Genomic DNA, 20,160 nt, shown 5'->3' with positions numbered 1-20,160 from the left:
TTGTTCTATCAAATATATTCAATATAATGTACTATGGCTTTATCAGTCTCATGACAACATTATCAGAAACTTGTTAATATCAATTAGCACTGTGCATTCGTGGAGAATTAAACAGTTTCTCTTTAAATAATAACGATTCAAAATAAAATATTTATAACACAGAGAATACAATAAACACATATGATAATGATTTAAAGACTGGCCAGTTAACTCGACACTGAGAATATGACATATTATTGCTTACATAACCACACACGTGATTAAAACAAAACACAAATGATATGTTAACATATTTTCAAAATAATATCACATCAGACAGTTATTCGTAATACATGGTGCCTCTAACTCTGTAGATTTACCAATCTCCCTTCTCATCTTAAACCAAATCATTCAGCAGTGCATCTATGATAATCAAGAGACATTTCATTATCATTTATATTGTACAGTTATAACAAACAATTTTTACAAACAAAACAGTACATAACATGTGAGCTAATAAATCACTTTTTAAGTACATAATACACACACTTATGTTTTCTTTCTTTTAGAACAAAGTAATTCAGGTGGCTGCTCTAAGATCTCATTCTCATAGTCTGATAAACACTTGTCTTCTTGGAGGTCTATATGCTCTTCGTTGCAGACGAAGTTTGGTTGAACAATGTCGTCTACTGGGGAATTGGCACACGATAGGCCTTTGCAATTCTTGCAGATCGTTGTACATTTCAAATTACTTTTTCGGCAAGAGCAGACTCCATGACAGCCTTTGGCACACCTGCAAGACACAGTTTTGAGGAGCTCTTCGGGTGCTGCAACTCTTTGTTGTAGCAGGGACTAGACCATGTTTGGAAATCTTCCAGCCCCATAGCAGTGGATCGGTGTGGTTGTTGCTCCACAGTTGCACTTGCAAATATGTTCTCAAGGAATGCTGGCGAGCAGCTGCTGGAGTTGGAGGCAAAGAAGCGAGGTTAAATTCATTTCTTTGTAGCGATTTCTGAAAAATCTTGTAGCGTATTTCATCTAGTGGTATATCACTACGTCCAGAGTAGATTGCCGCAATGAATTTCAGTCCTGCCACATCAACCTCATCTGCAGTAGTTTCGGCTTTGTTAAACACCCTTACAGCTTCTTGCAACTGACTCTATTTCTCCAGCATCTTAACGAATTTCAGTTTTCCTTTTCTGAAAAAAGCTGATATAATGTTGCAACCACTGAATGCATGAATGAATAGGATATTATCCTTAGCAGGTTTGGATGAATTGAAATTGCGTGGACTGTAAAGTGCATTGCTATGTTGACCCTTTCCTGGCTTCAATAAATATATGTTGGGGGAGTCTGGAGCTAATGCAGTCAAAATCACCAACAGGTCAGTGTCTTCCCCCACAATAACCACACAATCAGCATGCTGGGCGATGATAATTGCACTGGTCACAATTAGTGTCAGCATCCTCCTTCGCCTGCTTTACAACAAACTGCTCAGCTTTAAATTTCTCATTCAACATGGAGATAAGACGGTTCTTGTTATGTTCATTTGATAGAAATAATTATTGTGGCATTGTCACCGACATTGTCTCATCAAACATAACATTTGCTGCTGTCAGCTTATTGCCTCTTCGAAGTCGTTCCGCAGATTTTATACCGTTAGCACTTGTTTCATCTGGATATCCATCGAAAACAATGGTTGCACCTTGTTCAAAGTAATGTTTAACATACTCGACATATTTATTTAATATTGACGAAAATGGTTCTCGGGCCTGCCACAACACACGGTGTAAGAGGTAGCCTCCATCTATGACAGAAGCAGAGTTACTCATATCCATTGAATCCTTTTCAGGAGTAAACAGTTCGTAGAATGCTGATTTGCGTGTTTTACGCACACCAACTTCGTCAAATAAGGACAACGGATACGGAGCCAGCTCAAATTGAAAGTATTGTTTCAGTTGTTCATTTGATTTTTTATGTAATGAAATTCTGCGGAAAATCGTAACAGGGTTGACTGTAACTTCTTCCTTGTGAATTTTCACAGTAGAATTAACACATCGTAGGGGCATCACTCTTTGTTTTCGCTGAAACTTGACAATACCAAAATTACTGCCAATCATCCTCGAAATGCTGAAATTTCCGGCTTCATAAACTAGGTGGCAGTTAATCTTCTCTTCTTCAGTCCAGTACTTATGGACATTACTTCTTCCTTAACTGGGAATGGATAATGAGAGGTAAACCAGTCCAGCAATTTCTGTACATCAATGTCGTCTCTTAATATACGTGATGCCCTGGCATCAACATGCTGCTCAGTTGTCGCAAATGACACTCCACAGAATGTTTCAATTTGGTCTAAAATCGCAATAGCAGCAGGCATTGAAGAGATCCACTTTGCCAGAGTACTGTCTGTAATACATCTTACTTGTACATGTAAATGGTTTCCATATTCATAACTTAATGAATATCTAATAAAATCAAATGTTTAATATACTTGATTTTAACCTACATATTTACGATGAATAAATGTAAGCATTCTACTGAATTATCTATAAGTGGGAAAAAAACCAAAATCATTCACACCTCAACATGTAAAATCGCATATACCTGTTAATGTAAAAAATTAGTAAAATAATTAGGTTTTTCTAAATATTGAAATAAATTTCCTATAAATGATGTACCCCTTTTTTTTTGTTTAATGATGAGCTGCTTCAGAGATGTTGAACGTGCAAAACCGATAGATTTGGAATTTCCCACAAATCTAAATAAATGAGTAATTTTCAAATTGTCTTCTAAAGAAAACGCAATACCCCTTTTCGTATATATGGTATTCATTTGAAGCGAAATTCAACTATCTAAATTTAACTTCTTTACATACTTTTTGATTGGTCGCTTCGTTTTGGAGAAATTTGAGAAAAACCTCAAAAACAAACAAAAATATTCAGTTTTTTCAAAATGGCGGATGAAGCTTTACTCGGAAATTGGGGAAAACCTAATGTGATCATACTAGGGGTATGCTGAATACATTAAAACAGTTTCCAGCTTTCCTCTAATTATTCGTCAGCACTGTCTTTTTTTAGTCTAATTTATTGGCTTATAGAACTTGTGTTTAAATTTGTATTCAGATGACTGTTAATGTGTTTCTACTTTTTGTGTTGTAAATATGTTAATAGTATCAAAACAAAAATTACAGTAAAAATATTCTAATAGTATTTGGCTGAATAGTTAGCTAATGAGACATTACATCTTATTACATTGCCTGTTTGCTTTTGTACAAAAAGGTTTGCCAAAAAATAAATCAAACAATTGACCATATTTGGTCAATCACTTTGTGCGTGTTAATATATTAGCTGTTTGAATTTAATATTTAAATAAAAATAATTCCCTCCAGTTGCTTTCTCTGAGGCAGTGGACAAACATTTTTACAAATTTCTTGTTACATTAATATTTAATTGAGGAAGGGCCTTGCTGTTGGTGATTGCCAGTTATAAATGTTTCATTAAATTAATGTTAGTGATTCCTGAACAAAAGCATCTCGCTAAATATCGTGCCGTAACGTTTTTATACGTAAATATGTATACAGTATATAAAAATATAAAACGCTGTTTGGAGACTTCCATAGACTGTAATACTCAATAATGACACAATCCCAAAATGGTAATTGATGTATGTATATAAAAGAATATATTATGGTCTACTATAAATAAATCAAGTTTGCATTTAGATATGTTTGGCGATATCGAAACAATATGTATCTGTAATACAACTACAAAGATTTGTAGGGCAATAAACACGGTAGGTAGTTAATCACTAAAAAATGTCTTCATTAAAAAAAAACACAGAAAAACTGGGATCCCAAACAATTTGTTAGTAAGCAGAATATTTCTTGATGAAAGTTTTTGGTTTGTAATAAAGTATATTCCTTTTCTTTTGTCGGTTTTTAAAAGTTTAAACTGTGTGTTCCCGTCTATAGAGAGTTTTAATGCTAGGGCTGTTTATCATTAAAAATGAGTACGCATGTCTTACTTAAGTTATCAAGATTCAACGATCAAGCCACGCGCCATTTCTTATGTACTAAGAAAACTGTTACGTATGAAGTTTAGATCACTTAGAATTTTAAATAGAACTGTTTGAGATATAACTTAAATATCCCGTTTTTTTATTTCCTTTTAAATAACCTTTTTATGTGTAGTAAAACATCAATAATTTAGTAACATCTTATAATAAACGATGTAATAATGTGCAAATTAGACTGCAAAAATTACACATGCAATCACTGTGGTAACAACTCAGTTTTGATAAACTAAGACAAAAAGTGTTGGGATAAAACCCACGACCCATGGCACATTAGTGATACGTAAGCGACACCATTCCTTTAGAATATAATTTTTATTACACGCTATGTTTGTATATGTGTTTATTTAAAAGATAATAATTACATAAATCGTAATTCTCGGCGTTGTAGTTTTTAGATTTCCAATTTCACATATAGCTAATGTATACAAAACAACGGAACACAAAATACATTATCAATTATATGCAAGTATAAAAGTTTAGGAATGTACATTATAGAATATTTTATCATACAAATTTGTCTATATTTAACTCGGGTAGGTCATATGCTAAGATACGGTGGCAACCACTCGCTTCAGAAAGCCGAGTAGGCCCTACTCATCGGCAAGAGCCATGTGTTCCTTCAAGGACAGGACTCGCTGATAAAAGCTCTCGGGTGTGATGTCAGTGGAGTTGACAACACTGGTAAGCTGATCCCTGCCTGTCGCCCAGCGCGGCTCGGCACGGCCCGGGTGCGAGAGAGAGGGCAACCGCAGATTGTAACTGAGATAAGGCGCGCTTCCAGCCGCCACCACGGATAGAGCAGCCTCTGCTACCTAGCGGAATTCGGGCGACTGCAATAGCCTTCCAGCGCCCTTAACCTCTGAATAAACCTGCAACTAAATGTTTCCTGGTATATTATAGTACTAGTGATGGGTCAATTCCTGTTTTTTCCCGGTTCTTATTTCGGTACCGGTTCTTAAAAATCGGTTCTCGGTCCTCGATTCTGACTTTAAAAAAATAAATAAATAAACATTCACACATTATTTATGAGGTGTTTCAAGTAATAAACTGTTTATTGTTTTGGCAACAAAAAAAAGCACTAAAAAGCCTCCATCCAGACTTAAATCTTTAACAATTTACTGTTTATAACACTGAAAATAATATGTAATTTGTTTGTATTGTTCTGTCTTCAATGTTTTTATTGTATGCTTACAAAGAAATGCATTGGCATAATGTTTCAGATTTAGAGGCTATCAAAGCAAATTAAAAGGTTTAGTATAGTTTTCAAGCTACAGCAAACACACCAACCTATTACAAATATAATATGTATTAATGAAAAATAATTATAAATACATAATATATAATACATTAATAAAACTTAAATTTACTATTTAAACCTAGCAATTACCTCAAGAAATATACATACACCCTCCTTTAAAACATAGGTATGAATTAAAATAAAATATTACAATAATGGAAATAAATGATGGTGAACTTTCAAAGAATTAAAGTAATAAATTGTCCACCAAACTTAATGTCTACATCGAATTCAGTTTGTTTGCACAGTCAACAGTAAATTACTGCCAAACTTCTGATGCCATTTCTTACACTATTTGCACTATTTGCCAGAATAATTATACTTTACAAGTGTCAACAAGCATTTTGTTTTACCAGTCAATAGTAACATACATCTACACATCCATACACCAATTTGCTTTTGTTTTCTTTTAAAAAATATTTTTAAATATTTTTTATTATGTGTCCGCGGGATCTTCGTCAACGCTATTAACACTAAAAACAAAGACCTTCCATTTTCAAAGCAATCCCGTTTGCCCAAAAGAGAAAGTTTCTATACATTCCGCTAGATGGCTGCAGATGCAGTGAACTTACACTCCACAGCACTGCACAAAAAGCATCAAATTTTAAAATGCCGAAAATTATACAGAAATATTTAAAATCATCATCAATTCTATTAAACAAATACACTATGGAATTTGCACTTTTAATTGTTCTTTATACACCAGTCATCCATACTTACGTGTCGACAACTCAAATAGCTGCCTATTTTAAAAATCATTGAAACAAAAATGGTGTCTCTGTTCTCATCTCTCTGCTGAGGCACGTTATAAAGTTGCACACATCGATGAACTACATCTATGGCACCTTCAACGGTTATGTTTTGACTGAAAAACATACTTTGTTTACAGATGTGACGAGAATATTAAATATTTTCACGTGTAATTTATTTTATAGTTACAGATAAATATTATTCCACAAAAGTCCAAAAAATAATTCATATGTGAATTGAGCCATTTCATACTGCAGTTAAGTTGTAGTGAAGAACTATTTTCGTAAAGGGTTTTGCTATACTGCCGGTACCGGTATCGGCACCGACATTTTAGCTGCAGTTCTCGGTGCCAGTTAAAATGCTGAGAACCGTGGGAATAAGAACTGAGAACCGAGAACCAGTACCGACCCATCCCTATATAATACCAATAATATTTTATATCAATAAGCATTTAAATTTTTTTTGTGGTTTAATCTAAAAAGAGATTGTGGTTTTTGTGCAATAATAAAGGGTTATTTGCAGATATTTGTACATATGAATATTTAGTTTATAAATATTTAGGACATAAATATTAGGTTTTAAATCAATTGCACCTACAATGCCCATTTCACGACAACAGATGCTAATTTTTCCAGCTCCTACACATATTGAATTCAAACTTTTAATGTTTTAATAGTAGTCATAGCATTATCTCTCAGACTACCTAAATTATTTTGAAATTTAATTTTTTTCACAAAAATATACAATTTTTTTAAGTAGTGGTCAATGTACCTTTTCAAAATCATGCTTAGATGACCCATCTTTAAATATACGATAGTTAGAGCCAAGATTATATGGTTTTATTTTGAACCTTATTTCGTCATTTAAAACCACACATTTTATCGTTATTTCATCTTTTAAAAAAAAAATGGGTTTTTTAAGCTATTCATGGTACTTACACAATATATTTCACTATTGTGACATAAAAAAAAGCAGTTGGGCCTATTGTGTTGTTTAGAGTCACATGTAATCAACATTTTAATGTTCTGGTTAAACATTTTCTCTTAAAAAGTACCATAAATTCTCAGGAACCGTCAAAAAATCTGACATTTTGGCACCAAAACAAAAATAATTGAGGAAAAAATGGTAAAACTCACAATAAAAGCTTATAAAAAGCCATTATTTAACACGCATATATTTTGTGTGGGTTTATAATAATCATACTAATGTTCGTATAAGAAGAGAAAAAAAAATTAGACATTCTGCCTAACAATACGACAGCAGTAGCTTGTGCAACGTAAGTGGGAGCGCGGGAATATCGTCTAGACAGGCTGGCGGCAGCACAGGCGGCGGATGCATGACGTGATACGGCTTACCTCTCCTTCCCTTGTTCAGACTTCAAGGTTCATTCCTCCCAGGCATACAAACCATCGTGTCTCTCTCCCCCTCCTCTCTCAACGTCCTTTGGCATGTGAAACTGTCAACATCCATCCTCCCTTTCCCAAACTGCAAGCGAGGAAAGCAAGGTTTGTATAGTCCATTTCTGGTAAAATGAAAAAAATTTAAGGGCCCCCGCGACAGTCATTTACCGTTAATTGTTTTGATACAATTTGTTTGTTAGTTACTGTAGTGGGTAACTCTCCAGTAATAATTTAATAACGCCCAACTACAAAGAAAAACTTTATTTTCACCACATGTTTCACAGCTCCTTCCAAAATCACCGTTACAAGCCTCTCTCTCCCTCCAAAGACAAAGTTCCATATCCTTCCGCGGTCAATATTTGCACTTACTTCAACCAAATATACACTTCAAAGTAACATAAGTTTAACAAAAAAAGATACAAGATTTTAAACCACAAATTCATTTACTTTACCATTATTTAAACAGCTTACAATAACTTCTGGCAACCTATAAAGAAATAGTTCCGGCACAATATGGCGGCAGCATACAGCGATTTTGTCTCAAATAAAGTGAAACGTCACTTGGCCAATCACAGCTAACTAGGTCACACCACAACACTTTCAAACACCTGGCGCCAGCTGGACGGCCCTTCCTTACTCCTTCTTCCCAAAACCCGGCTTAAACTTAAATTTATAAATCATCTCTGCCAGAAATCACCGACAGAAACAAAGGAGTTATAGAAAACATTTAAGGAATGCAGAGACAAATATTTCCATACAAAACATAACACAAGAATAAATATTTTTTTATCTTCTCAAAACCCCACGCTAAAGAATCAATGTTAGGGTAGGTCAGTGCCTAACCTCCTTACAACCCCCCAAGTTAAATGGAGTTTGAGTAAACAAAATTTAACTTTTGCCTGAGGTATGTGCAAGCCGGTGACCAATTCTCCCTTAGTTACTTCCTTCCAGCTTTTACACCACTTACCTCACAAAACAAGATAGCCATTTACAAGTGTTCAGTTTTACTTAATTACTTTCTCTAACACTGTTAATAACAAGTCACAGAATCCCAATAGACAAAATTACAGACTTGTAATTAACAAACAAACAAGAATATACCCTTAGCACAAATCTACTTGTACACAACCATCAATAAAATAAACCCACATTGGCTCTTACCAACAACCCCCTTATGAGAGTCCCAAAATGTTTCAAGAGATTTCCTGCTTCAAGCCAACATGTTATGCAGGTTATCCCGTTACATCACTAACCACACGACAAACATCAAATCAAACAATATAACATGAAACAACTCTCGAAACTCTAATCAACTTGAAAATGGCGCCACACGATTGGATTCACGTTTCACTAATGTACGGCTTTAACAAATATTGGTTGAAGCTACCTCGAACACCCCTGCCACCAGTCAAGTGTCCAATCTCCCAGACATTTTTTCCTACTTCCCTAGTGATCCTGAACGGCCCTTCATATAGCAGTCCCAGTTTTTTCGTCTCTTTTAACATAAAATCACTTCTCCCACAAACTCTGAGCAGTACCAAATCCCCTACCTTGAAGTTACTGCTTATAACTCTCTGTTGTACTCCTCTCCTCAATGCTGCATGCTTAAGTTTCAGTTTAACTTCCTCTATCCTGTCACTAGTCTGATCCTCCTCCCCACTAGGAAACTTAAATTTTAGGGCTAGACTGTCCCGCTGAATTTTGCCACTGGTAAGTTCCTGCGGTGAAAAACCTGTACTGCTGTGAATGTGTTCATTAAAAAACCTATTTAATAGTGGTACAGCTTCAGCCCACTTGCTGTGCTGCTCATGGCAATAGGTGCGTAGCAATCTCCCTATTTCCCTCATAACACGCTCAATCGGATTCCCCTGCGGGTGCCTGACAGAGCTATAGATCACATCAACGCCCTTCCAGGCTAACTCCCAGTGCCAAACATCCGCAGTGAACTGGGTACCGTGGTCACTCAGTATTCTCTTAGGTACACCCATTCTTTCAAAATAATGATTGAGTAACTTGTCAACACATGCCGCTGCCGTGGCTTTCTTTAAAGGATAGCAAAGCACAAACTTGGTAAAAACATTTAATACCGCGAAAATGTACTGGACACCTCCCCTCGACTTGGGCAGTGGGCCATATAGGTCCACAGCTAAAAGATCCTCCGGTCCTGATGGAACAATCGGTTCCCATTTACCTTCCCAATTACGATTAGGTAGAGCCAAGATTTTATGGTGTTATGAAAAAGGACTTTTCGTCATTAAGAATTGTGGATTTCGTCTTTATCGTCATAAAAAATTAAAACACATGTAATAACATGTACACACCTAGCAGAGCTGCCTTGATCAAATGCTTCAATAATTCGTGGTTAGAGACTTAAAATATGCACATTAAACAATACTATGTTGAGAGTACATAAAAAATTAACAACTAAAATATTTAGTATTCTTATGCAGGTAAGTACTGTTCCTGAGTTCAGGAGAGAGTCTAAATTAATTAAAATAGAAACTACAGTTAAACTTTTGTTCTATAAATGCAATATAATTAAGCTCAGGAAAATGCCACCATTGTCAGCAGTTCAGCATTCTCTGGTTTTAGAGATCATCTTCTGTCACTTACAACTACAGAATACTTAGAAAAAGATCTTTCTGAGTCCACATTCGTTGCAGGTATCCATATTAACTTTAAAGCAGCAGCTGCAAATTCAGGATAATCCGCTTTCATTTTGTTTACTTTATGGGCCCAACATTGTATGTGGTACATGTGGTCACCAAATACACCTTCAAGGGTACCAGCAGATTTTGTCATGTACCTGGCACTATCTGTAACATACGCAATTATGTTTTCTTCCTTGACTTCATATTTGGAGCATACATCAATCACTGCCCGAGAACAACAAACAGCATTTGCTGCATCAAGGGCACAAGAAGCCCCTAAGATAACATCTTGTTCAGCACCTGGTTTCAGAATTTTAAACAAGATGTTGAAAACACAATTATTACTCTTGTCAGTGGTTTCATCTGCGAGTATGACCACATCTTGCCCCAAGAGCTGCTGCTTGATTTCCACTTCTTTTTTCTCTCTAAGTAGGGGAATGTACTTTTTCCTCATCCAATCCGCTGTTGGAAGATCACCAGCACCACTTACATGCTTCTGCATCCATGCAGTCAGCTTGCTGTTGTCAAGTTTCTCAAGAGGAAGACCTGCAGCTACAAAGGCTTCAACAGTTTCGAGAACAAAATCTTCCTTTTGTTTTTTTGCGCATATTTGCGCCACTCCTGCTTCTGGGATAGAAAGCTGTCGTTTCAAAGTGCATGGGGATCGTTTAGCGTTTACATGTTTGTCGCTAATTATGTGCTTGTTTACCGTGTCCTTACGTTCATGCTCCAAATGGCAATTACAATATTTACAGAAAAGTATTTTTCCGTCACTGACATATAATCCCTCATTCTTAAACTCGTCAGCACGTGATGCCGCAGTAGCTTTATTTTTCGGCATGATTAAGAAATTTAGCTTTCATTTATGCACGTCATTTGTAAACAAAGCCCGGAGGTACCAAAAACTAGTATTTACTGAAGTTTTAGCGAAAAAATAAACCGCGGGAAGCCTACTTTTTACAGGCGAGAGAGCCATATACTCAACCCGAAGTAAAAGGTTAGGTTATGTCAGGTCAGTGAAATAAATGTTTTTATTTATTTTCCGGGAGGGTTGGGTAGGTAAGCGTTATTTAAAATATTTAATGACCGTAAAATGAATAAATCCTTGCAATATGGTGCTTTTTCATTAGCGATCGGAAAACTTCGATTATGTTACGATTTTGGCACTCTCGCCTGTGAAGTGTGAAATGAAAATGAAGGCTTCACGGTAAACTGCTTATTCAACAAGCAAACAAAATTGCGTTACAGTGAAATTTCATTAAATATTAAGTGATCATTAAATATCAATGTTCGCTTTTATTTAATTTTCATACGTATTTATTTAATGAATGCCGTTTTTTTTTTCACGTGTATTTTTCAAAGGATACAGCAAACAAGGCGCTGAGATTTTTCACGTTGTTGTGTTTGTTAACTTGATAATTTTAAGTTTACGATCGTCAGTTGTTAATATTGCGTGATCTCTAGTGACTAGATGCGTTTAAAAACCCTAACCTAACTCCGATAACGATCTTTTTTTGTTCGTGAAATCGTCAATTTTTGTGATATCTTGTAATTTTTTAAGATGAATAATTAACGCATTAAATAACCACCACACTGCAGTTGGATGACGACCATTTCTTCTACAAACAGATACGGAATTTTTGTCAATCAACCAATAGTCGGTAGTTAACGATTTAAATCAATATTGAGGTGTTTATTTGTGGTTAGAAAACATTTCGCATTTTTCGCGGTTTGGGATGAATTTCGCGTGAAAATTCGCGATTTCGCATAAAACCATATAATCTTGGCTCTACGATTAGGGTATTTCGCCTTTTGGCAAATGTCGCAACTACTAATTATTTTCCTAATTGTCTTTTCCATATTAGACCAATAGTAGCTGTTACTTGCTAACCAAAATACTTTTTTGTTCCCAAAATGTCCAGTGGATCGGTGAAGATGCCATACTAATTGGTTGACCAATATCTTAGGTATACATAGTCTCCATTTTCCCGAATCATCCTTCCTATAGAGTACTTTACCCGTTATACAGTACCACAAAAGCAGCTTCTGGACTTGTGGTTGGTTGACATCTTTATTTTCATCTTCTAATACCCCTATGATCATGCCCCAGACTTCATCTTCCCTTTGGGCCTCCCCTAACTTGGTGAACTTCCTAAATAGTTCATCATCCTTTTCCACATTAATAATGGCCATAATGGGTCCTGCTCGGGGTTTCTCCTCCATAATTAACTCCCCTTGCTCTATTATCGTCCTACTTAGTAAATCTGCATCCCCATTCTCCTTGCCCGAGATGTAAACAATCTCCAAGTCATACTCCTGCAGAGCTAGGCACCACCTAGTCAGACGGCTCCCCATCAGTTTGCATGATTGTAAGAAAGCTAGTGAATGATGATCAGACTGCACTATGATTTTACTGCCTAACACTATATTTCTCAATTTCTCGAGGCTCCACACTACTGCCAGACATTCCCGTTCCGTAACAGTATAGGACCTTTCAGCTGCATTCAAACTCCTACTCAGCATGGCTATCAGGTGTTCTTCCCCCTCCTCCCCTAGCTGGAAGCACTTTGCACCCAATCCATAGCTGGAGGCATCTGTACTGATGTAGAATTCCTTGGTGAAATCAGGGTGCCGGATTACACAATTGTCCACGAAAAGGGTTTTTGCCCTGTGGAAACTACTCTCACATTGGTCATTCCAATCCCAAACGCCATCCTTCCTAAGTAAATTCAACATAGGTGCCACCACATCTGAGAACCGTTCAACGAACCTTCGGTAAAAATTACACAATCCCAAAAATCCTCGCAGTTCTTTGACAGTTTTGGGTCGCGGAAATTCTCTAATTAACCTCACCTTTTCCGGGTCCGGTCTTATTCCCTCTGCACTCAACCTAAAACCTAGAAAAATCACCTCGTTCCTTAGAAACATTGTTTTGGATACGTTCAAGGTTAAATTCACCTCCCTTAGTCGGTACAACAATTGCTCAAGAATTTCCAAGTGCTCGCCAAACGTTTCTGTTGCAATTAGCACATCATCCACATAGGTTCGAACTCTGGACTCTAATTCGGGACCTAAGGAAGCATCCACCGCCCTACAGAACTCCCCTACACTATTAGGTAAACCAAAAGGCAGTACCTTGAACTGGTATACACGCCCCTTGTAAAGAAAAGCTGTGTATTTTCTATCGTTGACATGCAGTGGCACCTGCCAGTACCCCTTTACAAAATCAGTCGTGCTGATGTATTTACATCCATAGAACGCAGTGAACAATTGGCTGGGCTCCACTGGACTCTGCCTATCGGGAACAATTCTGCCTTTTAATGCCCTTGAATCTACACATAGCCTCACCCTCCCATCTTTCTTTCTAGCACACACCAAGGGGTTTACAAAAGGACTGTTCCCTCTTTCGATTATGCCGCTAGCTTCCATCTGCCTAATTTGGTTCTCAACCTCATCCTTACATGCCCAAGGGATCGGGTAGCTCCTACCTCTGAATGGCGTGTCGTCTTCCATGGGTATTCTGTCCACATACTTGGTGGTCAGCCCAGGTTCTCCCCGAAAAACATCTTTAAATTCAAGCAACAGTCCCCTTAACTGCATCCTTTCCTCCTCACTTCCTACCTCACATCGCTCTAACATATGCTTCACCTCCTCCTCCCAATGTGTAGCGGTGACCCTTTGAATTTGTTGTGGGTCCTTTTCTAACATTTCGCCTAGTTCTTCCTCCAATTTACCCTCCTTCCAATCCTCCACACACTGTACCCTCAATACCCCCGGACTCCGGTCCAACCAGTTGTCACTCCTCACCATAGCATAAGGGTCTCCTTTAATGAAAATCCTAGCCTGAACAAAATCAACAACTATGTTGTGACTATGCATGAAGTCATTGCCAAGTATCACCTCCTTGGTTAATCTGGGTATAACCAGACAATTTGCACGGTAGGTCTCTCTCCCTAACTGAAAATCCAAAAAGATTTGCTTGTTTACCTTTCTGCTTTTACCCCTGGTGGCCCCAATTACCGTCAGCTGAGGTACGGGCAGTGTGGGATACGTGAATCCCTGCTTGTTTAGCTCTGCTAGGAACTGTTCGGAAATCCCACTGACTTCCGATCCCGAATCAAAAAGGACTGCTACCTCCTGGTCCCCTATCTTACACATTAGTTCAGGCACACATACTTTATTTGGTTTCTGGGCTCCTTCAGACAATAAAAATTCTCTATCATCAGTGAAGATTGCAGCAGCCATGTGAATAGGCCTACACCCACCTAGTGGCCCTTCAACAGATTCGATCGCCCTAGCCTGACTGCCTAGGCTCGACGATCCACTTCGTTTCCCGATTGGGCATTAGAACGGTGGTCGCCGTTGCCTCCTCTCTCATCTATCTTACCTTCTTTCTCACCCCTCTCTCCCTGTCCTGCACCCGCTTTTCTATCATCCCCATCTACTAGCCCACTACCATTCTTCCCGTATCTCCAGCTACCTTGCCCCCTCCCATTACCAGATCCTCCTCCCTTCCATGGCCTGGTTCCCCAGTGGCTGTTATTGGAGTCCTGGTTACTGTTGCTGGTCTTTTCCTGAAAATACCCACCTTGGCTCTGATACCCCCCACTTGCTTTGCCATGGCAAAAATTATCAACCCCCAGACTCTGTGGTTGTCCAGACGCACCTCGTGGCTCTCTCCAAGCATTGATACGGTCTAACTCCTTAAGTACCTTGCGCAGCTGCTCAACAGTGGATATATCCTTTCCTACCAGTGCCTCTTGTACATGTTCAGGTGTTTGTGAATACACAAGAGTAACTATCTCCTCCTCACTGAACGCTGTATCGTAATACCTACTACGCTCAACTACATTGCTAAGATGGGCCTCTAGCTGCCCTGCCACGCATCTCCCCTGATACAGATTCGCTCGATCTATCCCTTGCACCCTTTTCCCCCAGTATTCACTTGTAAATTCTTTTTCGAATTCTTTGAACGTGGTAATGCGGTTTTCACTTAGCCTCAACCAATTCTCACCTGTCCCCACAATGGATCTCTTTGCCACAAAAAGTTTTTCATCTTCCGAGCACCCATAAACTGCGAAAAATTCGTGTAGTTTGCCAAGATGCTTCTTTGGGTGTACCCTATCCTGCCCCGAAAATTTAGGGACGTCTCGGTCCTGATATGGCTGTGTGAGACGCCTATTTCGACACATACCGTTTCCACTACACCCCCCAGCGCTAAGTTCTCCCTCTATCGTAGCTAACTTTTGACTGAGGTTCCCTATCTTGGTTTCGTTCCCGTCTATCTTTCGCCCCCACTGGTTCATCTCATTGCGAGTTTGTGCCATGGCTTCCTCCTGCAACCTACTTTCGCTTGATAGTTTTGCTTTAGCCGTCTCTAGCTCTTGATTAACAAGCAAAACTTCCCCTCGGCTGCTGGCCATCATTCCCTCTAGGGATGTCAGCTGATGTTCTATGTTTTTGACATCAAGTTGGTGAGTGTTTACTTCCTCCTCCACTTTGGCTATTTGCTCCCTAATGGCCACCTGTTCCTGGACTAGGCTGGAAACTTGGTTTTCCGCTTCTGCTAAACGACCAGCATACCGCTCTTCCAAAACCTCCTGCCTCGAGCGAAACTCTGCAAAATCCCCCCTGATCTCTGCTTTGAAATTTTCCAACTTTTGATGGTGTACCGCAAACATTTCTTTAATTAGTGACGCTAGATCCTGGTTACTCTCCCCTGCTGGCGGAGGTGGTGTGGATATGTCCCCGACAGATTGTTCCTCCCCTTGCTCTACTATTTCCCCTTGCTGATTGAGCACCCCAACACTTACTAGTGGCAGGTCCTCCAAACTAGCGCTTGTTGCGCTACTGGCTAGTGCCCCAGTTGATCGAGTATTTACTGGCGCCATGTTCAAAGACAAAGATATTATTTACTCATACACCAGTTACTCTAAATATACAAAACAAAAAACAAACATTTTCCCTTCCACTAAACCCCACAGGATCTCGAATGTGTACAGCTAATCAATGATCAAAGAGTACAGTTCCAACTTACACCACTGCACCTTATCCTGTTTTGCACGTTTTTATGCTTTTTTTTTTTTTACAAAGACCCTACATAACAAAAGTGCACAACTACTTCACAAAGAAAAATATAACACCGTCAATAGGCTATTAACACAAACCGACGAGTCGAAATACTTGGCTGATACTGTGTATGTAGGGGAGTGTGACGGTGTATCTCCGACCTTAATTGACGGGTTCCCTGGTGACCGCTGCGAATGCCGCCATGTCGTCCACGGAGTGTCCTAGGCCGTTGTCCTCTGCCGAGCTGTCCCACGCTGTCGCCTCTGCCGCTGTAGACACGTGGTCGTCTCTGCCGCTGTAGACACTTGGGCTTCACACGTAGAATCACACTTCCTCCAGTGATTACACCGCGAGTGACTATTTACGCCGCATTCGTTATTCTGCACTTTGCAGACCTCCAGTCACGCTCCCTAGGTGATTACACCGCCCTTTGTTTCCGCTGCATTTGCCACGCCGACGCCGACCTTTTCACAAACAACTCCTTTTGTCCCTTTTTTTTTCACTCAACACTGCCTATTGTTTACCCGAGTACTCAACTTCGTCGGGTCCTTGTTCGGGCGCCAAAATATGTAGTGGGTAACTCTCCAGTAATAATTTAATAACGCCCAACTACAAAGAAAAACTTTATTTTCACCACATGTTTCACAGCTCCTTCCAAAATCACCGTTACAAGCCTCTCTCTCCCTCCAAAGACAAAGTTCCATATCCTTCCGCTGTCAATATTTGCACTTACTTCAACCAAATATACACTTCAAAGTAACATAAGTTTAACAAAAAAAGATACAAGATTTTAAACCACAAATTCATTTACTTTACCATTATTTAAACAGCTTACAATAACTTCTGGCAACCTATAAAGAAATAGTTCCGGCACAATATGGCGGCAGCATACAGCGATTTTGTCTCAAATAAAGTGAAACGTCACTTGGCCAATCACAGCTAACTAGGTCACACCACAACACTTTCAAACACCTGACGCCAGCTGGACGGCCCTTCCTTACTCCTTCTTCCCAAAACCCGGCTTAAACTTAAATTTATAAATCATCTCTGCCAGAAATCACCGACAGAAACAAAGGAGTTATAGAAAACATTTAAGGAATGCAGAGACAAATATTTCCATACAAAACATAACACAAGAATAAATATTTTTTTATCTTCTCAAAACCCCACGCTAAAGAATCAATGTTAGGGTAGGTCAGTGCCTAACCTCCTTACATTACAGAACATTATTTCTGCTGGAAAATCACTGAAACTTCAAAATTTCTTTAATGGAAAAATTTAGCAGGGCCGTAAAAGTATTCATTTTTGCCGCAAATGAACTATACTCGCCCCTTCCTGCCGGACAACATTCTCGGCGCGTGACGCATGGCAACTACAGTCGTGTGCCGCGCACAGCCACGAAAAACCTACCCGATTTCCAAACTACACTAGATATCCGACTTGCGCTACACCTTTATCTTTATTTTTCCGCCATATAATGTTACGGTCACTGCTAAAATTTCACAGTTATCTGACGGGAACGAGATGACTGCGTGCCAGTTCAGAGCCTTGCACTTAGAGGTTTTACCGCGCTAGAACTACCATTGAGCGTCGCTCTTATCATCCCGCTTCATTATCACACACGCTGACCAGACGGCGCCCTAAAGCTGATTAGAGGAAGCATGTAGAAATGCAAGGCAGGAAATTTTTCCAGCTAATCAACCAAGATCCGGGCAAGTCTTGACTATCAAGTTTTCAAATTAAAATAAAATTAAAATTAAAAATCGCTTTTTTCGCATTTTCCATATAAATTCGCTGAAAATTTCGCGATTTCGCGATTCACCATATAATCGTGGCCCTAACGATAGTGCATTTTTTTTTAAATATGAATATACGAGGAAACTACATCAAAACTTTTTGCCATAAACATCTTGCAAGAAAATTTATTTACCCGGACGTATAGCTTGTTTGATTTTAATATAATCAAACTTTAGGAAAGAATGATCACTACTCAAAAACCATGGTAATTTTTTCTTATTCAGAAAGGTCAATAATTAATTGGCCTATCAACTGTGATGGTGAGCCCTCCGACATTCTGAATACAGTGAAACCTTGTTAATAAAATCCTGATGTGACAGAAATTTACCCACTTTGTAATAACTATATTTACCAATGTTGCACATACATAATTTCTACATTATGTGAAAACATGCAAAAAAAATTCATATTTCAGAACCGATTTTGAAAACACTTCAAGAGTTGTATATATAATACAGTTGTGAGACAATAAGATTTAAAAAAAAGTAATAATACAATAGGTGCACATTTTTAACAGTAAATTATGAAATATCTAATACGTTCATTTTTAAAGTACGTACTATGTTCTACATACATTCTATAAAGGTTGAACTTGTTAATTTCACATAACAAGATGGATGAACAAAATTAATGTAGCATATTTATAATTTCACTTCACTACACATTTTATTTCTCTATGAACCATAAAATCAGTAATTTGTATTTATATCTTTGAATGTAATACTTCCTTGCTCAAGTAATGATATTTGTTTAACGAATAAGAATGTTTTTTTCACAGTTCATATGTAATATTATATGACGAATATTTGTAAAACAATCTGGTATTGGTGGAAAAGATTTAACAAAAATTATTGCTAGATAATAAAAGTTTTGTTTGGAAGGAATAGAGAAAACGAAAGGAAATTGATATAGGAACTTCGAATAGTAAAGACATGACATTTTATGACTGAAGAAATTGAACTTATAACTGGTGAAATATTTTGAAGAATTATAAAGAAATGATATTAAACATGAATAATATTAATGATTTGAAGAGAGTTATTGAAATAAGGAAGAATTATTAATTATACGAATATTTGAGTACTACAAGGCGATACCAGGAAGAAAGACTACGAGTATAAACTACGAAGAAGATCAACGATAGGCGTTCCCAGGACGAAGACGATCAACGATAGGCGTTCCCAGGACGAAGACGATCAACGATAGGCGTTTCCAGGACGAAGACGATAAACTATCGGCGTTCCCAGGACGAAGATGGTCATCTAGAGGCGTTTCCAGGACGAAGTTTGAAACAACGAAAGGCGTTCCCAGGACGAAGACTACTCGTTAATACTAGGCGTTCCCAGGACGAAGGTACAAGACAGCGAATGGGCGTGCCAAGGATGAAGACGCAGAAGATTCATTGCTGAGGTCCTGGCTGAAAGAAGGCAAATCTAGTAACGCATAGTTCGTTACCACGGAACTATAATAACAGGTCGGTTATATAATGATGAATGAAGGTCACCACATTTACTAGCTTGCAAAACTGACACTTGGGAATAATTAATATCACTTGAAATCCCTTACTAAATCTTTTACACTACCAGATTGCTAAAGTTAGGAACAACTTGAGTTAAAATTCACAAAATCGTTGTATACAAGCTAATCCAAGGTTTTACGAATTTTTCCACGACATACCCAACTCTACCCCTGAATAGTCCGGACAATAATAAATATATTTTAATTAATGGTGTGTGTTACAAATTAATTAAAATAGCAGTAATTGTAATGGTTATTCATTATTGCAACTTCGTAGAAGTTGATGGCGCCCACAAATTAAATTAAATGATTCGTTCTTTTGTTCTTATCATATAAATACACTAGAACGAGTCTAAGTACTTTCGAGTCTTATAAAGTCAAATATATTTATTATAAATAATACAGAATTTGATAGTTAAGGCCCGTTTAGATTGGCTACCACAACGTGGGACCATAAATCAAAGGATTAGCACGAAGTATATTGACTACAACAAACTGAAAATTTTAACTCAAGTTTAGAGATCCCACATACATGATGTCAGAAGAAAACAGGAACACTTATTTCTTGAGGGGAAATAATTCAAGGGCTACATCAGAAACAGATCCATCTGAAAACACAGATCAA

The 20,160-nt window shown here is 38.0% G+C and overlaps 1 protein-coding gene across 3 annotated transcripts in view; it reads right to left on the bottom strand.

Moving 5' to 3' along the window:
• Positions 1-20,160, bottom strand: part of LOC134543137 (oxysterol-binding protein-related protein 8) — a 167,402-nt gene that overhangs the window by 19,844 nt on the left and 127,398 nt on the right. The window contains exon 17 of one of the 3 annotated variants that reach the window (XM_063388004.1): positions 7,747-16,489. The exons of the other annotated variants lie outside the window; for them this stretch is intronic. Within the exon in view, the coding sequence (XP_063244074.1) occupies positions 16,297-16,489 (193 nt within the window). The 3' untranslated portion in view covers positions 7,747-16,296. Of the gene's footprint in view, positions 1-7,746; positions 16,490-20,160 lie in introns of those variants that run through there. 3 annotated transcript variants of the gene reach the window in all.

The sequence above is a fragment of the Bacillus rossius genome, chromosome 1, assembly GCF_032445375.1.
Source record: "Bacillus rossius redtenbacheri isolate Brsri chromosome 1, Brsri_v3, whole genome shotgun sequence".
Lineage (NCBI taxonomy): Eukaryota > Metazoa > Arthropoda > Insecta > Phasmatodea > Bacillidae > Bacillus > Bacillus rossius.
Note: the sequence above shows the minus strand (reverse complement) of the source record. Positions and strands in the feature narration are given on the sequence as shown.